This window comes from Bos indicus, chromosome 5 (genome assembly GCF_029378745.1).
Source record: "Bos indicus isolate NIAB-ARS_2022 breed Sahiwal x Tharparkar chromosome 5, NIAB-ARS_B.indTharparkar_mat_pri_1.0, whole genome shotgun sequence".
Taxonomy (NCBI): Eukaryota; Metazoa; Chordata; class Mammalia; order Artiodactyla; family Bovidae; genus Bos; species Bos indicus.
Window position 1 is genome coordinate 109,253,848 of NC_091764.1, and position 19,026 is coordinate 109,272,873.

The following is a 19,026-nucleotide window of genomic DNA, read 5'->3' on the forward strand; positions in this document are numbered from 1 at the left end:
CTCCAGACCTCCTCTACCACGCATTCCCAGATCAGCTCCTGGCCCATGACAGGTGATACAACCTGCTCTCCATCACAGCCTCCGCTCCCTGCAACCAAGGCCCTGTCTGCTCCCCAGCCAGCCCTCCTCCCCAACTCAGCGACTTTTCTCTCTCGGTCTGGGGCCTGCTAGGCTGGCGCCCCTGCTCCCCTGGCCAGCAGACAGCTCTGAGCCTCAGTGCTCAGAGGCTAGAATAGACTAGCCCAAGTCTATTAGGCTAGCCTAAATAGACTAGCCTAAGTCTATTCCCCTCATGTCCACAAGCCTCTGGAAAACTAAGGCACCGATGTTTATGGCCATTGTCTTTCCCAAAATATTCTATGCAGTTTAGGGGCTCTGTGACCTTAACCCACATGACCTTAACCCCTGCTCCCCACCACTGGCCGATACAGCTGGGTATTCTCGTTACAAACATGCTCCAGAGTTCTGGTTCCTAAGTACCACCTTGCTGCCAGGCGCTGGTGCCCTCACAACAGTGGTCTTATGGCTGCAAGTGAGGCTTGGGAGTCGGCATGTAGGAAGTGGTCCCTCCTCAGCGCGTCCCTCCAGGCAGGTTTGGGAACTTTAAATTAAGCAGGGCGAGTGTTCTAGCCCCACAGAGATTCTCTGACTCCCTCGCTTCAAGCAGAATGGTCAGTACAGCCTCTAGCTGACCAGGAGCCTGGCACACGTGCAGGGCTGGCCAGAATCACCTGAGGACAGAGACAGAGCAGGTGGAAGGAAAGCCTCTGCCCTCACAGTCTCAAGCCTGTTTGGTGAGACAGATGAGGAAGACGGATGAGCATTTCCGGAGCAAGAGCATGTAACTGTACATTGCTGTTGCTGTTTAGTTGCCGAGTCACATCCGACTCTTTGTGACCCCGTGGACTGTAGCCTGCCAGGCTGCTCTGTCCATGGGATGGTCCAGGCAAGAACACTGGGGTGGGTTGCTATTTCCTTCTCCAGAAATGTATCTTAACATTCTGCAAACAGAGAGCATGTGGCTGGCAGGCAGAGCAGAATGGAGAAAAGTGTCTGAAGGAGAAAGGAGCAGGAGAGACTCCAGGCTGGGGAGAAGGTCACGTTTACGTGCAAACTGCTGGCCCGTCTGCTTCTGTCACTTAATACGAAAGCCGTTCCCGGGAGAAAGGGGTCCGGCCGGGGTGCGGCTGCCACGCTGCAGTGGGGGTGGCTTGCATGTCACTGTCCTGAGCAGCAGAAATGATTCCCTGTCTGTCTCAGTGATAAGCTGGGAATATCTTAAGTGGAGGGGATTGAGGTTGTGACCTGGAAGGTGGCCAGGCAGGGGTGGCGCTGGGAGATACGAGAGGCTGGGTCCTGGCACGTGCCCAGATGGAGGCCGTGTCCCTTTTGCTGCACCTGAACCGACCCTGTCCCAGGTCTCTGAGCCCTTCCAACCATTCGTGTCCCACCCCCTTTTCCAGGAGAGGGTTTTCCCCCTCCCCGTCCGCCCCCAGAATGAAGGGCATCTGTGTTTACAGCCAGCCACAGGCTGGAGGGGTGCAGGAGGGATGGGGTTGGGTGGGGTGGTCGCAGCTCAGGGTTTCTGAAGCTTGGCTGTTTACCAGAATCCTCTGGGATCCTTGTGAAAAACAGGTTTCTGGGCCCCAACCACAGCTATTGAATCAGAACCTCCATAAGAGAGGCTTTTTAAAGAACCAACTCTTTGAATAGGGTGAATCTGGGAAACCACAATAAGCCATGCACCCTCTCTTATCCATGAGCCACCCTGCCCACCCTCACCCGATGGGGACCCCACTCATGCCTGGGCTGGGTGGAGGGCTACATTCTGGAAAAAGAAAATTTTAATGTCTTTTTGTCTGAAGATCAAGAGTGGTAACAATAATTACTAACCTTTATCACCTGTGTGCCAGGCACTATCGTGAGGTATTTTTCTTTTTGAGTTGGAATTTATTTTTTTCTAGTTTAATTGAGAAATAATTGACATATGTCAGTGTCTCGGTTTAAGGTGTATAGCGTGATGGTCTGTTTTACATATATTGTAAAATGATAGGTTTAGTTAACATCTAACATCTCATAGAGATACAGTGTATTTAATAAAAAGAAAAAAAAATCCTTGTGTTGAGAACTCTTAGGATTGACTCTGTTGACAGCTTTCATATACAACAGTGTTGGCTGCAGTCATTTGTTGTACATTACATGCCTGGCGTTTATTTATCTATAACGAAATAAATGCTCTCTTGCTTTTTCGATGATCCAGCGGATGTTGGCAATTTGATCTCTAGTTCCTCTGCCTTTTCTAAAACCAGCTTGAACATCTGGAAGTTCACGGTTCACGTATTGCTGAAGCCTGGCTTGGAGAATTTTGAGCATTACTTTACTAGCGTGTGAGATGAGTGCAATTGTGTGGTAGTTTGAGCATTCTCTGGCATTGCCTTTCTTTGGGATTGGAAGGAAAACTGACCTTCTCCAGTCCTGTGGCCACTGCTCAGCATTCCAAATTTGCTGGCATATTGAGTGCAGCACTTTCACAGCACCATCTTTCAGGATTTGAAATAGCTCAACCAGAATTCCATCACTTCCACTAGCTTTGACTCACTTGACTTCACTTCCACTAGCTTTGGCTCACTTGAGTTCACATTCCAGAATGTCTGGCTCTAGGTGAGTGATCACAACCATCATGATTATCTTGGTTGTGAAGATCTTTTTTGTAGAGTTCTTCTGTGTATTCTTGCCACTTCTTAATATCTTCTGCTTCTGTTAGGTCCATAACATTTCTGTCCTTTATCGAGCCCATCTTTGCATGAAATGTTCCCTTGGTATCTCTAATTTTCTTGAAGAGATCTCTAGTCATTCCCATTCTGTTGTTTTCCTCTATTTCTTTGCACTGATCGCTGAGGAAGGCTTTCTTATCTCTCCTTGCTATTCTTTGGAACTCTGCATTCAGATGCCTATATTTCCTTTTCTCCTTTGCTTTTTGCTTCTCTTCTTTTCACAGCTATTTGTAATGCCTCCTCAGGCAGCCATTTTGCTTTATTGACTATGCCAAAGCATTTGACTGTGTGGATCACAATAAACTGTGGAAAATTCTGAAAGAGATGAAAATACCAGACCACCTGACCTGCCTCTTGAGAAACCTGTATGCAGGTCAGGAAGCAACAGTTAGAACTGGACATGGAACAACAGACTGGTTCCAAATAGGAAAAGGAGTACGTCAAGGCTGTATATTGTCACCCTGCTTATTTAACATATATGCAGAGTACATCATGAGAAACGCTGGGCTGGAAGAAGCACAAGCTGGAATCAAGATTGCCGGGAGAAATATCAATAACCTCAGATATGCAGATGACACCACCCTTATGGCAGAAAGTGAAGAGGAACTCAAAAGCCTCTTGATGAAAGTGCAAGTGGAGAGTGAAAAAATTGGCTTAAAGCTCAATATTCAGAAAACGAAGATCATGGCATCTGGTCCCATCACTTCATGGGAAATGGAGAAACAGTGGAAACAGTGTCAGACTTTATTTTGGGGGGCTCCAAAATCACTACAGATGGTGACTGCAGCCACGAAATTAAAAGACGCTTACTCCTTGGAAGGAAAGTTATGACCAACCTAGATAGCATATTGAAAAGCAGAGACATTACTTTGCCAACAAAGGTCCGTCTAGTCAAGGCTATGGTTTTTCCAGTGGTCATGTATGGATGTGAGAGTTGGACTGTGAAGAAGGCTGAGCGCCGAAGAATTGATGCTTTTGAACTGTGGTGTTGGAGAAGACTCTTGAAAGTCCCTTGGACTGCATGGAGATCCAACCAGTCCATTCTAAGGAGATCAGTCCTGGGTGTTTTTTGGAACGAATGATGCTAAAGCTGAAACTCCAGTACTTTGGCCACCTCATGGGAAGAGTTGACTCATTGGAAAAGACTCTGATGCTGGGAGGGATTGGGGACAGGAGGAGAAGGGGACGACAGAGGATGAGATGGCTGGATGGCATCACCGACTCGATGGACATGAGTTTAAGTGAACTCCGGGAGTCGGTGATGGACAGCGAGGCCTGGCGTGCTGCGATTCATGGGGTCGCAAAGAGTCAGACACAGCTGAGTGACTGAACTGAACTGAACTGAAATAAATGCTGCTGCTGCTGCTGCTAAGTTGCTTCAGTCATGTCCAACTCTGTGCTAGGAATTTGTAACTGGAAGTTGGTCCCTTTTGACCAGCTTCATCCAATTCCACCTGCCACCACCGCCTTGTCCCCGCTAATCACGAATCTGATCTCTTTTTCTGTGAGTTTCGTGAGGGGTTTTGTTTGGGTTTGCTTTTGTGTTTTCTAGATTCCACATATAAATGAGATCGTATGGTATTTGTGTTTCTCTGTCTGACTTACTTCACTTAGCATAATACCTTCAAGGTTCATCCACATTGTTGCAAACAGCAACATTTCCTTCTTCTTTATGGCTAAGTAATACCCCATTGTAGATAATGTATACTGCATCTTCTTTATCCATTTATCCGTTCATGGACACTTAGGTTGTCTCGGCATCTTGGCTATTGTGAATAATGCTGCAATGGACGTATCATTTGGATATATCCCCAGAAGCAGAATTGCTGGGTCGTGTGGTAGTTCTATTCTTAATTTTCTTGAGGAAGCTTCATTTTGTTTTTCACAGTGACTGCAGCAGTTTACATTATTCTCACCAGCGGTGCACAAGCGTTCCCTTTTCTCCACATTCTCGACAACACTTGTCTCTTGTCTTTTTGATGATAGGCATGCTAAAGGGGTGAGGTGATACCCTGTGGTTTTGATTTGCATTTCCCTGATGATTAGTGATGGTGAGCATCTTTTAACGTGTCTGTTAGCAATCTAGATGTCTTCTTTGGAGAAAAGTCTATTTAGGCCTTCTGTTCATTTTTTCTTTGGATTATTTGGGATGTTCTTTGTTTTTTGCTATTGAGTTGTATGCATTCTTCATATATGTTGAAGAATATGTCTTCGTATCTTAATCTCTTATCAGATATATGGTTTGCAAATATTTTTTCCCGTTTTGTAGGTTTTTTCACTTCGCTGAAGAGTTTACTGTCAGAAGTTTTTAGTTTGATGTTGTCTCACTTGTTTGTTTTTTTATTTTGTTGCCTGAGGGTGGAGCTTTTACAAAATCAGTATCACATGTAATCCTCCCAATAACACAATGAAGTACAAGCTGTCACTGCCCCTATTTCTTCAGGTAGGGAGAAGAAAGAAAGAAGGGAGGTTGAGCAACTTGCCCAAAAGCATGTGCAGAGCTGGGTCGGAACCAGGCTCCTGATCCTGGGCCCTGAACTGAGTCACTCACACTCCAACTGTGAGCTGGCCAGCGCAGTCCCACCACCACGCTGCCCCAAGGGAAGGGCAAAGAGCAGGGAGCTGCAGTCAGTCTCAAAGCCCCTGGTGGGTGTGGCAGGCGGAGGGAGGGGATGAAGCTGACGCCCCCTCATCCGCAGGTACTGGAACTCCCTGAGCAACCTGGTGGCATCCCTGCTGAACTCAGTGCGCTCCATTGCCTCGCTGCTGCTGCTGCTCTTCCTCTTCATCATCATCTTCTCCCTCCTGGGGATGCAGCTCTTTGGGGGGAAGTTCAACTTTGATGAGATGCAGACCCGGAGGAGCACCTTTGACAACTTCCCACAGTCCCTCCTCACCGTGTTTCAGGTATGGACCTTTCTCTGCCAGATCATGGCCGGGGAGGTGGGGGAGAGGGGGCAGAAAGCAGGTACCGGGGGAGCGGGGGAGCAGAGAGGAAGGGGCTTCCCACTCCCACGGAGCAGCCAAAGCCAGACCAGGTCGGTCACGGGAGCCCAGGAGCGTCTGTAGCTCCCCTCCCCCAAGCCCCACGGAATTCCACTCTTGGATGGACCCCTGGGGGGAGAAAAAAAAAGATCCAACTCAGTGGCTTAAAAATCTGTTTCTTAGCCATGGAAACTTTTATTCAAATACATTCAACACGAAAGCCCAAAATATCCACAAAAGAGAGCAGACGGCTCTTGCTGGGGAGGGGAGAGGAAGGGAGATTGCTCCCAGGAAAATACGACCACCATCAAATTTGTGACTGTCGTACATCTGTTGGCTTGGGGCCAAGTTCAAGTAGCACTGAAGTTTAAAAGGAGATCCATTTACAGATTAAATTGAATGATAACATGAATGTTGCCAAAATCTTATAGATGGTACCCAAAGTCCTCATGCTTGGGGAACCCTGGGGGACCACGTGGCACCTCAGTGAACACGGTCACTTTGATGCCTTAGCCCTAGGGTTGGCTAACTGCAGCCACAGAGCACTGGGCCTGGGCTGTAGGACGTGTTTTTCCCAGGAAGCGCTTACAGTTGGTCAATCATTTGTGGCGGTGGCCACACACTTAAAGGAGAGGGCTGGACCTGCAGGATCACAGCTCAGAGCCTCGGGAGGAAAGCGGGCGGTAGGAGGCGGGGAGAGGAGACAGGTGTCAGAGGTTTCTATATGGCAGGGGGCCGGGCAGGGGAGCTTCGGGCTTGCTGTTGGTCTAACGCTGTGTCCCTCGTTGGTGGGACTATGTCATTCAGATCCTGACCGGGGAGGACTGGAATTCGGTGATGTATGATGGGATCATGGCTTATGGCGGCCCCTCTTTTCCAGGGATGTTAGTCTGTATTTACTTCATCATCCTCTTCATCTGTGGAAATTGTATCCTTTGCGCCTGCCTCCCCCGCCCCCTGTTGCCCCCCTAACTTGTAGCTCAATGCCAGTAGGTGTGCCCAGCGGGTCCTGACCAGGGAGGACCCAGGGCAACCCTTCCCCAGAGAAGAAGGAAAAGGCACATGTCCAGCCCAGACCACCTTAGTGGTGCAGACAGGTCGGGATGGGAACCTGGAGCGGGGTCCGGGGGGGATGTGAGTCCATCCCTCTGAGCTGCCGGGGTCCAGGTGGGCAGTGCCCAGTGGTGTTGGCCTTGCAGCTGCCCACTCAGACCTCATCATGAGACACCTGCTGCCCTGGCTGGGGGCCTGCTGAGGGAGGAAAACCCTCACCCCGGAAGTGACCTTCACCTGTTGCCCTCCCTCTGAAGCTGCTCAGGGGGATGTTAGCCACAGGCAGACCGGACAGGCCACGGGCAGGTTCCCAGGTCCCCCACTGCAGGCAGCCCTCCCCTGTCATATCCCCCGGGGTACTGTGCAGAGAGGCTTGTAAAGTAGAATTACAGATGAGCTAGACTCAGAGGTCAGCTCGCAGCCTCAGACACACCCAGGGCTGTCCACCTAGTGTCCTGGAACCGGGGTGGAAATGGCAGCACCTGACCTAGCGGGCCCAGCGAGGCTGAACTGGGTACCGCGTGCCCAGCCCTCGCCCTTGGGGGCTGGGCCCCTCAGTTCCCCATGTGAACCAGAGCCACCCGGGGCCTGGGGTGGAGAGGGGCCTGACCGGCATTAACCTCTTGGCTGGACTGGCTCTGATCCGATTCTCTGACCCACGGTACATGCATCCGAGTCAAGGGCAGGGGAGAAGAAACAGCAGACTCCGCTCAGTCAGGAGCCCAGCTGACCCTTCTGGGGCCTCTGTCTGAACAAGGTCATGGCGGGAGTGGGCAGGGCAAGCGGGCACCTCCTGGTGGTGGTAATGACCGCCCAGCGCCACAGCCCGCTGGAGGCAGCGCTGTTTCACAGTGTCACTTACAGGCGGTCGTCTCTGTGGGAAGCAGCATCGAAACCCAGCAATTAGAGCGAGGCTGGGCTCCCTGCCTCCCGCCCCCAGGCCCGGCCTGTGTGCCTGCCTGCTCCGGATCCCCCAGGAAACCCCAGGAAGCTAAGAGGGCGGTGCGGAGGGGAAGGGGGGCTCAGTGGGCTCGGAGCCCCTCCCCGTGGGGAACTCCGGCCCTGCACGTCCTGTCCTGGCCCCTGTGCCCACCCACCACCCCAAGTCCAAGGGTCATTTTCTTTAAGAATGGACACAAACAGATATCCTACTGAACGTGTTCTTGGCCATTGCTGTGGACAACCTGGCTGACGCGGAGAGCCTCACATCTGCCCAGAAGGAGGAGGAAGAGGAGAAGGAGAGGAAGAAGCTAGCCAGGTAACTGCGAGGCTCCCGGGCCAAACGCGGCCCGGCTCCAAAATGCCGTTCCCGTCAGTGCTCAGGAGAGGCTGGGCCTGCCCGGCTGTCCTTCTAGACGGAGTTAGGTGGGGGCCCCTACAGTGAGCTGGGCCTCTCCCCTATTCCTGGACATCACTCTAAGCGAGGAGCACCATGAATTACATCTCTGGTGAGGTGTCCTGTTTCCCCACGGGTCCAGGAGTTGGAGGACTCTCTTTTGAGAAGAGGGTCATAACAGATGGTGGGAGTAGAGGATGGGATGGGAGGGCAGCCAGTCGGAGGAGAATCTGGAAAGATGATGCCTCCTCACTGTCCTGTAGCTCATCTCTGCTGACGAGCAGACAAGACAGGACCCCACGCCGTCCTCGTCCGTGTCCAGACGGACGATCTGGGCCACACCTGTGCCAGATACTGAGCAGGTTCTCAGGAACCTTTGAATTAGATGGAGGCTGAGTCGGGGAGAAGCTGGGCATTCAGCTGAGTGCTGGACACAGCCTAGCAGGGGCAGAGACTGAGGAGGACAGAGCTGGGGGGAGGCCCAGTACCCCAAAGATTGATCCACACAGCAGGGCCCCCAGAAGACAGGTGGTCCCAGGCCCTGGTGGTCTGGACCCCAAGGGATCACAAGGGCAGCACCCTATTACTCTAGTCAACATCCCTTGCTCTCTTCTTCTGCTGGCCCGCCAGGACCGCCAGCCCAGAGAAGAAGCAAGAGGTGGTAGAGAAGCCGGCCGTGGAGGAGACCAAGGAGGAGAAAATCGAGCTGAAATCCATCACGGCAGATGGAGAGTCCCCACCCGCCACCAAGGTATGGGCTGCTCTGCCAAGGAGCCAGGGCGGGGCTGGGAAGGGAGAGAGAGGGAGGGGGAGGGGGACAGCAGTGCTGGGTGGGCTGCTCTGCCCGAAGCCAGACACTGGGGCGGAGGGGAACAAAGAGGCCAGAGGAGGGGGACAGAGCCAGGGTGGGTGGGCGTGCAGAGGAGGAAGGCCAGCCTTCTGCTGGTGTCCTGAGGGTCATGTACAAAGGGACAGTTCAGCCTAGACTCGGGGGCAATTTCAAGACTACTGGAGGCCTCTAAACCATGGATCTTATCTAACCGGACCCTCCTCCTCTCCCTTGGCTGCCTAGATCAACATGGATGACCTCCAGCCCAACGAGAATGAGGACAAGAGCTCCTACCCCAACCAGGAAACCACAGGTACCAGCCCGCTGCCTGGCCTGGGGGAGGCCGTGGGGCGGGGGGGGATGGGGGTGAACACCTGGCTCTAAAGCTGGGTGCCGGTCCCAGTTTCCCCACAAGCGGGGGCCTCACTTGATCCCCCAGCTCAGCCACAGCATCACCGTTTATCCTCTGGGGGAAAACTTTGCTCAGTTATTACTGTGGTAATGACAACAGAAGACTGAACACATTGTGTGGGAGCAGAGCCTTTGGGACTTTTGGAAGCCGGATTCCATATACATGTAAGGTTTATTACAGCCTGTGTTGTAAAATCGCTATTAAGTTACATAACTTATTAGGATAACATATGTCGCAGCATCTTGCTTGGTTAATAATAATAGTAAATCCCAAATCTGTCCTGCCCGCTCCCGGGAGGGGGTGCTGAGCACAGCAGGGCTCCGCTGCAGACGCCTGCTCGCGGCTCTGCAGGACACTGTCGGGTCTCCCGAAACAAGAGCGTCCTGTCTGCGGTCTGATCCGTAAACTGGCAGGCGGGCCCCTGGAGAGGGTCTATCGTCAGGAGCCAGTCCCCTGCATCAGGACACCACACCCTGCGTGAGCCTGGCCTGCCCTCTTTCTGCCGAAAATTGTGGGTATCATCACCTGCTTCAAGCTCAAAGTCACAACAGACCATCACGGTGCTATGGGTCTTGCCGACCCGAGTCCCCACGCAGGCTAGTCTGTGTGGGGGCATAGCTCCCTCAGAAACCGGACTGCGGCCAGCCTCCTTTCTCCTGTCTTCACAGTCTGTCTGCTGGGAAAGAGGACTTGGCTTCCTGGGGCTCAGACAGAAAGGAGGGCGGAAGGGTGTCCCTGAGCCAGCATCAAGCCTTTTGAAGCCTTTACAGCCCTTGGGGCAGAAACCGTTACAGAATTTCAAAGACACACCAGAAATAGCCACTGAATGCAATAGGCGGGTCTTGTCTTGATCCTGAATGAGCAAATAAACTTTAAAATGATATTTTTGAGGCAGTCAGGGAAAACTGAATATGGGCAGGGAGCTAACTGATGTTAAGAAGGTTTTGTTCATCACGGGACCCCCTGCAGGAGATGCCCGTTCCTAGTCCCCATGAAGTGACCACACTGACGAGCAGGGGCCTGTCAGGCCTCCCCCCCAAGTTTAATCCCCAGAGCTCAAGGTCGGTCGGAGCCCCCAGTTCTGTACACACCACATTTCAGAAACATCGCCTCACTCAGGAGGAAAGCTTTGTGCTGAGCTGGGGCTTTTTATCTGCTCGAATCATGTATGCGAGTGAATGTACAGATGTTCTTGAAGAGTCACTGAGGACTTACAATTAATAAGTGCACATGAGAAAGAAATGTGATGACCCCAAGGAACATGTAGCTCAGTCCAGAGGCTGTGAGGGAGGCCTGAGCTGTTGTGGGGACTCCAGGGGGTGAGCAGTGAGGTAGCGGCTTCATGGAGCAGGGTGGTCCTCACTGGGTCTGCAGTTCGGGGAACTGGAGAGGGAAAGACGTGACTTCTGAACCATTCTGTTGTCGTGGATACAGAGCTGGATGAAACCAGGGAGACATCCACTCGTTGACTTAATCACTGCTTATAAAGCACCTACTGTGCTCCCCGCCCTGGGCAGGCACTGGGGGCTCAGCCATGGGGGCAGATAAGCTGCTGTTGTGAGGGGCCCACATTCAGCGGGAGGCAGACAAGAAGCAAGAAAGATAACGTCAGGGAGATCATAAAACCACGGCCTGCCTTCAAGTTACGGACACACCTGTCTGCAGAGGAGCCCAGGGAGGCCAGAGCAGGAGAAGTGGAGCGGGTGGGGCATGAGCAGGTGGGGCGGCCCCAAAGGCCACCCACCCTTTCCCCTGGCCTGCAGCCAGCCAGCTGAGGACACCTGGCCATGCCCCCTCTCACCTGGTTACCTTTCTGGTGTCTGACCACTAGGATGACCAGCCACCCCAATCTGCAGGGCACTGAGGGTTTCCCGGGATGTAGGGATTTCCGTTTAAAAAGCAGGACAGGGGTTGAGCTGGTTACCCGACTCACAACCTGGTCTCATGTGCTGCCAGGAGGCTTCCTCCAGCAGAGATGAGCCCCAGAGGTGCCCACGGGAGAGAGCTGGCCGTCCTAGTTGGTCCCCTGCGTTTCCAGAGATACCGATGATGTCTGATTCCTGTCCGTAGGAAGGTGTCTGGAAGTGGGCAGCGTGGTGGTAAAAATAAGTGGGAGCCGTGGAGCTATTTAGGACGGTGCTTTTTTCCTGCAGAAGAGGACGAGGAGGAGCCCGAGATGCCCGTGGGCCCCCGCCCGCGCCCCCTCTCTGAGCTGCACCTGAAGGAGAAGGCAGTGCCCATGCCGGAAGCCAGCGCCTTCTTCATCTTCAGCCCCAGCAACAGGTGTGTGGATGGGGGGAGCAGGGCTCCACTCTCTCCATGATGCCAGCCCAGCAGGTATCAGCATCCTCCAGCCCCCACCCCAGCACGCCCCACATCTTGTGTAAACAGGCACGGGTTTAGAGGAGAGAGTCCTGGATTATGGATCAGAAGACCTGTGTTTTTTCTTTCCATTGTTTGAAATACGTAAACTCTGTTTCTACTCTGTTGGTGATTACATTTAACTTAGCAACCCCTAAAGTTAAACAAGATCCTAAACCTTCTGCAAAATAGAAGGAGGTAAACAGCTAGACTGCATTAACTCCTTCCAGCTCTCCCACCTTAGGTGTTGTGGTTGATGAGTAATTTGATACCAACCTTTATTTCCAACCTGACAAATTAGATATGATTACCTGGGTAGACAGGGTGTGTTTGGATTTACATACCACTTACCATTCTATTTGTTCAATTTTCTCGTATCTTGGCCCATCTTTCAGAAATCATTTTCGTTCCTCCTACAGTACATTCTTTAGAAGTCTTAATGGTAACTTCATTTGACCTCTGTTTATCTGTACTTGCTTTCCTTCTTGTTCTTGAAAGACAGTTACGGCCCTCAGCGTGTTAGATGTGTTACTCCACTGTACAGCTGGAATTCCCACTCTCGTTTCTCTGTAGGAATCTGCCTCTGGTCTCACTCTTTTAACGTCATCCGTGGTCTCTGGAGAAGGCAATGGCACCCTACTCCAGTACTCTTGCCTGGAAGCTCCTATGGACGGAGGAGCCTGGTGGGCTGCAGTCCATGGAGTCGTGAAGAGTCGGACACGACTGAGTGACTTCACTTTCACTTTTCACTTTCATGCATTGGAGAAGGAAATGGCAACCCACTCCAGTGTTCTTGCCTGGAGAATCCCAGGGACGGGGGAGCCTGGTGAGCTGCCGTCTGTGGGGTCGCACAGAGTCGGACACGACTGAAGCGACTTAGCAGCACGGTCTCTGGGGTTGTATATGTTCACTACCACGTGTTTCTCTCCATTTACCCTGCTTGGAATATATTACGTCGCCTAAGTCTATGGATTTATATTTTTTTGTCAGTTCTTGAATAATGTTAAGGATTAGGATGAGAACAGCTACTTCCGGGAGAGTTGCAGGATAGTCTGTTTACACACTGCCTGGTCTTCCTTCTCTCAGGCTGGCCCAAGTGGACAGTGATAGGCCTGCGTATGCTGTCCTTCCCCTCTCACGCGTGCACGTCTTCATAACTTTCATCTCCTAGTCTCTAGGTTCAAATTCTGGGTCATTCTTTGGATATATCTTCTAAATTCTTAATTCTCTCTTCAATTCTATCTATGTTACTGTGTAAACCAGTTTTTATATCAAGTTATATATTTTTTTCATGTCGGACAGTTCCATGTATTGCTTTGTTTACCAGATCCAGCTACATCTGAGTTTCTTGTTAATTCATCATCTTTGTGGTCGTCTTTTTTATCCCATTCACTATTTCAAATATGGTTGATCTATCATCGGTATCTAATATTTCCAGTATACAGAGTGTCTGGGGAGAGGTCTCACTCATTTATTTGAGTTTCTTCTGATTTGCCAACTTAGTGGCTTAATTTCTTGAGTGTTCAGTGATCTTTGTGACCTCAATACTCCATCTTAGTTGGGGAGATTCCCGTGGACCTGAAGAAAGACTGTGAAGCTTTCTTCCAGATGCTGTTTGTGTGTGCGGCTCAGCCTAGGGGTCCCCAGTCCTCTGCCCCATCTCCCGCTGGCTTAAAGATTCCTCACGGCAGTGCTGCCACTGGCCTCTGTCCGCAGGCACCCCTGCCCAACCCGGGCATGTCCAGCAGACCCCGGCTCAGCAGATTGGCTTGAGGGAGGAGGGGATCACTGCAGACTTTCCTAGCTGTCATGAAACCAGAATGGTTTTGGAGAGCTCGTCCTTTCCAGGAGTTGGTGCTTCCGCATCAGTAAGGTCTCTCAGAGGATTTAGTCAACCACATGCCAGAAGCAGAGGTCTGAAGGCCTGGTTCAAGCCTGAACCACCCCGTGCCCCTCCCCGCACACACACACACTCCAAAGTGGGCAAGACTATCCTTCCCAGCTTCCGTCTGTAAGATGAGATAGTAGCCCTCAAGAGGAGACAGCACATAAGACACCCTTGGCATCCGAGGATCCACTGTGAGTGCCCCGGGGTCAGGGCTGTTGGCCTCTGTCACTGAGCTGAGGTTCAGGATTTAATTACTGCTGCGACAGACAATCTCCTTGAAGCCCGGGCTTAACCAGCCTGGCGTCATCCACGTTCTGGGCAGCTCTGCTGCTCCCCATACGGACACATGTGAGGTAGATCTTATGCAGTCAGTATTTGTAATGATGGGGAGCCAAGCCCCAGACGAAAGCTCGTGAATGATGTCATAGCAGTACATGAAGATGCAGAGGTTCCTGAAGTGTCAGACGTAACCCTGAGGCCCCGTGGCAGGGGGCACGGTGGGGCCGGCTGTGGGGCTGTGTCTCCCCTGTGGCCAGATGGCTCAGGCTGAAGGGCCCCTCCCGCACACGTGTCTACACATTGAGAAGGAGCAGAGGCCCCACCCCCCTGTGACAGCCCCCCTCCCCCTGCCCCCGCAGGTTCCGCCTCCAGTGCCATCGCATCGTCAATGACTCCATCTTCACCAACCTGATCCTCTTCTTCATCCTGCTCAGCAGCATCTCCCTGGCCGCCGAGGACCCCGTGCAGCACACCTCCTTCAGGAACCACGTACGCACCTCGTCCCCCACACCCCGCCCCCGCGACGTGACCCCCTGGCTGCCTGACCCTGTCTTTCAATCCAGAGCCTGCCCCGAATCTCATGGTCGGAGGCACAGCAGACATCTCCCTAAGAGATGACAGCTTTGGTGCAAATCCATCTTAGGGCCCTTAGCAGGAGGAGACCCTGAGCCCCGAGCCTCAGGCCGGCCTGACCCTGATGTCAGACCGCACTGCCCACGGATGCTCCCCAAGGGCTTTGCCCCCCAGGAACTGGCCCATCCTGTCCCTGGGGGTCAGTGGCAGATGGCACTCTGATGAGACCGCCCTCATAAGCAGGACCTCACTGACCCTCTGCAGAGTCGAAATTGAATTTGGAGCTCGCCTCAGGCTCTGGTGAATTACAATCAAAGGCCAGAGTAGGACCTGCCATATCCCAAAGCCTTTAAACAATATCAGATCCTAACCAGGTGGGCATGAAGCGAGGAGTCCACCACCCTAAAGCCAGACCCCTGCGAGCCAGCCAGTGGTCCTGCAGCCCACGTGGCCCACAGGTTTCTTACTGGGAAGGCCCTTGCTCTGACCCATCACCTGAGACAGAGCAAAGCGTGAACCCCGAGCCTGTCCCCAGCCTGGGGTGTGCCCACCACACCCTGAGGGGCACAGCCAGGGTAGGGTCCCGGGAACGTGAGAGACTGGCTCATCTCCTGATGTGAGTTAAGCAATTTGCATCTTTGTGCAAAGAAAGCAAACCCCACTCTGTCCTTGAGACACATATCCCATGGTCTGATTTTGGTTTGTAAGTAAATTGAATTAATGAGAAAAGCACCCAGCCGGACCCAGGACCCGCTGAGTCGGCTCTGGGAGCCTGCTCACAGATCTGGGGCCTTCGGGACCCTGGGCTGTGTCCGTGCCTCTGGTCTCCCGTGGAAAGACTGCATGATTTGGGGTGCGACTCCCTGCTGGCGACCCTGCTCCCATCCTGTTGCTCCGTTCCCCCATCCCCACCCTGTTTCTCTTTGTTTTGCAGATTCTGTTTTATTTTGACATTGTTTTCACTACCATTTTCACCATTGAGATTGCCCTGAAGGTAACCCTGCCCTCTGCTCCTCTCCTGTCCTTCCCCACTGGCTCTGCGGCTCTGTCCCTAACGCACACGCTGCTGCTGTCTGTCACTCAGAGCCACTAATCCGCTGTGCTTGTCTTTCAGATCCTAGGCAACGCAGACTATGTCTTCACTAGTATCTTTACCTTAGAAATTATCCTCAAGGTAATGCGCGCAGCAAGGCCTCTGCCTCCTCTCTGCACTGCCTCTCTCTCCTCTCTGGTTTCCTTCACTCTGGTTTTACTCCTAAGCCCAAAGCCGGAGGATCTGGGGCCCCTGACTTTGTTGTGCCCGCACACAGTTTGGGCACTGATGCTGGCTGATACCAGGCACTCCCCCACACCGCCTGCCCCCCACCACCTCTGCGAGCCACGCCTGATCCCGGCAGGAACCCTCCCCCTATCCTACCCAGAGGGAACGCCGCTCGAAGGACAGAGCCAGAAAATGGCAAAGCCCAGGGCGTCAAGAGGCCCTCTGCCTGTGCCCTCGGGATGTGCTTTGTCAACACAGGCCAACGCCAGTGTCCCAACCGAGGGCTCTGGACAGACCCCTGCACACACCTCTGACCCCTGGGTTACAGCCCCGCCAAAGCTTGCCCCCTCGCCCCTGCCCAGGCCTGGAGGAGGCGGCTGTGTCCTCCAGGTTTCAGTGCGGGGCCGAGAGTCCACACACACTCCATCCTGTGACCCCAACACAGTAGCGCCCGCCTCCGAGCAGCCTCAGGATGACAGGGGTTTGCCCCAAGCTTTATTATTGTTTCTATTAATATACCATCAATGGGGCTCCCCAGGTGGCACTAATGGTGAAGAACCCACCTGCCATAATGCAAGAGACGTAAGAGACATGGGTTCAATCCCTGGATTGGGAAGAACCCTGGAGAAGGGAATGGCTACCCACTCCAGGATTCTTGCTGGAGAATCCCATGGACAGAGGAGCCTGGCTACAGTCCTTGGGATCGCAAAGAGTCAGACACGACTGAAGCGACTTAGCACAGCACCATATATTACTTACATCCATTCTGTTAGGAATTTCAAGCTCCCCGGGCCACCCGAGCCTCGGGGGCAAGTTCCAAGTCAGGGGAGTGTGTCCGCCCACTCTCTGTCTCAGAGCCTGGGGCTCACCCTGACTCCAGTCAGCAAGCGGCTCAGCTCAGTGTTTCCCACAGGGAGACCACCCCAGGCGCCCTCCCTCAGGCTCCGGGCTCCTCCCACCCTGCACAGGAAGCCCCAGACCTTACTTCCTGGGCTCCTTCAGGTAGGGACAGCCTGTCACGTCCAGCTTCAGCCTAAGTGGACACTTTCTCATGCCTTCTGTGTCCAGACCCTCTGGTTCCAGCTAACCAGGTGTGTTAACAAGAGGAAACCAGAAGTGTTCCTCGGGTTTTTCTCTGACCCCCAGGGGTGGGGAGGGGGACCAGGCTGCCCAGCTACATGGAGACCTTTCTTCCCTGGACTCCAGACCCAGGGAGGCGAAAAAACACCAGGCTCTTCTGAGTCTCAGACCCTCCCCAGAGCGCCTCTTCCTCCAAGGTTGCCAGCTCCTGGGAGGTCCTCCGTCCCACCCACCTGCTCCTTCTTCTGCCCACTTTTACGCTGACTCTGCTCTAGGTCGAGCCTGGCCCTAGAACACTGCCTGCACCTCCTCCCCCAGGGTCCCTCTGCCCCACCTGTAGGCTCGGCATCCTGCCTGGGAGAGGTGACTGTCATGCACGAGTGGTGTCCAAGGTCAGAGACAGTTGAAAGGCCTGGGCATGTTCAGCCTTCCAAGGAAAGGCTTGTGGGGCCAAGACAGTTGGACTGAATGACGCCGAGATCTGTCACTGAGAGGAGGGAGATGGGACCAGGACCCACGTGCAGAAATTACGAAAGATGTGTTTAATGAGCAGTATTACTGCCTGGAGAGGTGCTGGCTGGACGGAGGGGCATCCTGCTCTCCCAGCTCAGAGTTCAGTCCTTTTCTCTCCCCAGCAAGCCTTTTCCTGGGCAAAGGTTAGGACTTCAGGAGCAGGAGTGTGTGGCAGTCAGCAGATGGGGTAGAGGGGTCCCTGCATTGGACCCCTCAGCAAACTCTCAAGTAAATGCCCCATTTTTCCAGTGTCCACTTGCCCTTTCTCCTGTGGCCACTCTTCCTCTGGTCCTGCCTGGGCAGCCGCCCTGCACACACACACACACGCACACAAGCCAGCCTTCTGGGCTCAGAGCCTCTCAGTTAACATGAACCATGGAGCCACCCAGGTCTGCTCTCGGGGGCCCAGACCTACACCGAGAGACAAGGAAGCCCCCCACCCCAAGATTACAGGCCTTTGGGGCACATCTCCAGCTGAATTCCCCTGCAACCTTTTATATAATCTACCCACTTCTGGAAACTGTTGCAGGTCACAGGTGTCTGAGTCCCCTGTGACCCCCTCCTACAGGAGATCAGTGGGAAGAATTAGGTTGCAAGAGCTATTTTTGCCCATTTCCCCTGTGTTTGCTCTTGAATCACTCTGTGAACAAGCTGCCCTGAGTATGCTCTGATTCCAAAGAAATAAATTGGGCTTCCAGGCAACCGGGGAGCTGCTCCCAGGCTCTAAGCCATCAGCTCCAGATTTTCCCTGCTGGCTGTCGTTCATGGTCATGGCCTTTCAGCTCTTCACCTGGAAATCCACTGGCCCCTTAGTTCATGTCAACGAGACTCGACAGGAGTTCCTAGAGCATGGACAGGGCTCTGAGCAGGGTAGGGGACAGCAAACCCACAACAGTCAGCACCCCCAAAGTGGTCCCTTCCTAGTCTTCAAGGGGCTTTTGCGTTATTCTGTAGCTGCCTAACAACCACATGAGGGGGCTGCTGCTCTACAGAGGGGGACTCTGAGCAGCCCCCATCACAGGACGAACCCAGACGAACCCTACAACGAATGCAGTTGTAGCTCTCTGCTGAGTCCAGTCCTCTGTAGTGAAGTTCCCCTGCAGGGCTTGCTGTCTGCAGGATTGTGTCCAAAGGGCTTTACCTGTAACTCCCAAGAGCACTTACAACCCTCCAGGGAAGAGGTTGTCATCACCTCATTTCTCTGATGAGACACAGGGAAGTTGAGTAACCTGCTCCAGGCACTCAGAGCGTGGTGGGTGGGATTTGAACTCAGGCGGCCAGGCTCCAGAGCTGTGCTCACACAGTGGTGCCCACAGCCCCCTCTGGACACACAGCTCCAGAACCGGATGGTGGAGTAGAGCTCGAATCCTGGGCGCAGACCAGCAGCACTTGTGAGGCCCGGGAAGGGATAGATGCTGGTCACCAGCATTCCTGGTAGAATTTCTTGTAGAATTTCTCACTGGGCGCTAGAGCTTGCATGAGCCTGAGGGGTTACCTGGGGCTAAACCAGGGAAATTCTGGGAAGCCAAGAGGCTGGTCCTCAACTGGGCGAGCCCCCACCTCCCCCAGGTGCCCAAGTCCTGGGGGCCCTGAGGTGGAGAGAGTTTAGAGAGGGCATGGGAACCCGAGAACACAGCTCAACCCAGGGAGCATCAGCAAGGGGCCTCACGGGGCTGCAGTCA

The 19,026-nt window shown here is 53.3% G+C and overlaps 1 protein-coding gene across 18 annotated transcripts in view; it reads left to right on the top strand.

Annotated features, from left to right (window-relative positions):
• CACNA1C (calcium voltage-gated channel subunit alpha1 C) overlaps nucleotides 1-19,026 on the top strand; it is a 395,857-nt gene that overhangs the window by 323,231 nt on the left and 53,600 nt on the right. For 9 of the 18 annotated variants that reach the window (XM_070790345.1, XM_070790333.1, XM_070790332.1 and 6 more), the window contains exons 14-21: nucleotides 5,474-5,681; nucleotides 6,567-6,687; nucleotides 7,956-8,070; nucleotides 8,779-8,899; nucleotides 9,221-9,291; nucleotides 11,541-11,672; nucleotides 14,277-14,406; nucleotides 15,425-15,484. In XM_070790345.1, coding sequence (XP_070646446.1) covers nucleotides 5,474-5,681; nucleotides 6,567-6,687; nucleotides 7,956-8,070; nucleotides 8,779-8,899; nucleotides 9,221-9,291; nucleotides 11,541-11,672; nucleotides 14,277-14,406; nucleotides 15,425-15,484 — 958 coding nt within the window. Of the gene's footprint in view, nucleotides 1-5,473; nucleotides 5,682-6,566; nucleotides 6,688-7,955; nucleotides 8,071-8,778; nucleotides 8,900-9,220; nucleotides 9,292-11,540; nucleotides 11,673-14,276; nucleotides 14,407-15,424; nucleotides 15,485-15,604; nucleotides 15,665-19,026 lie in introns of all 18 variants that reach the window. The other 9 variants (XM_070790347.1, XM_070790346.1, XM_070790348.1 and 6 more) reach the window with 3 other exon arrangements.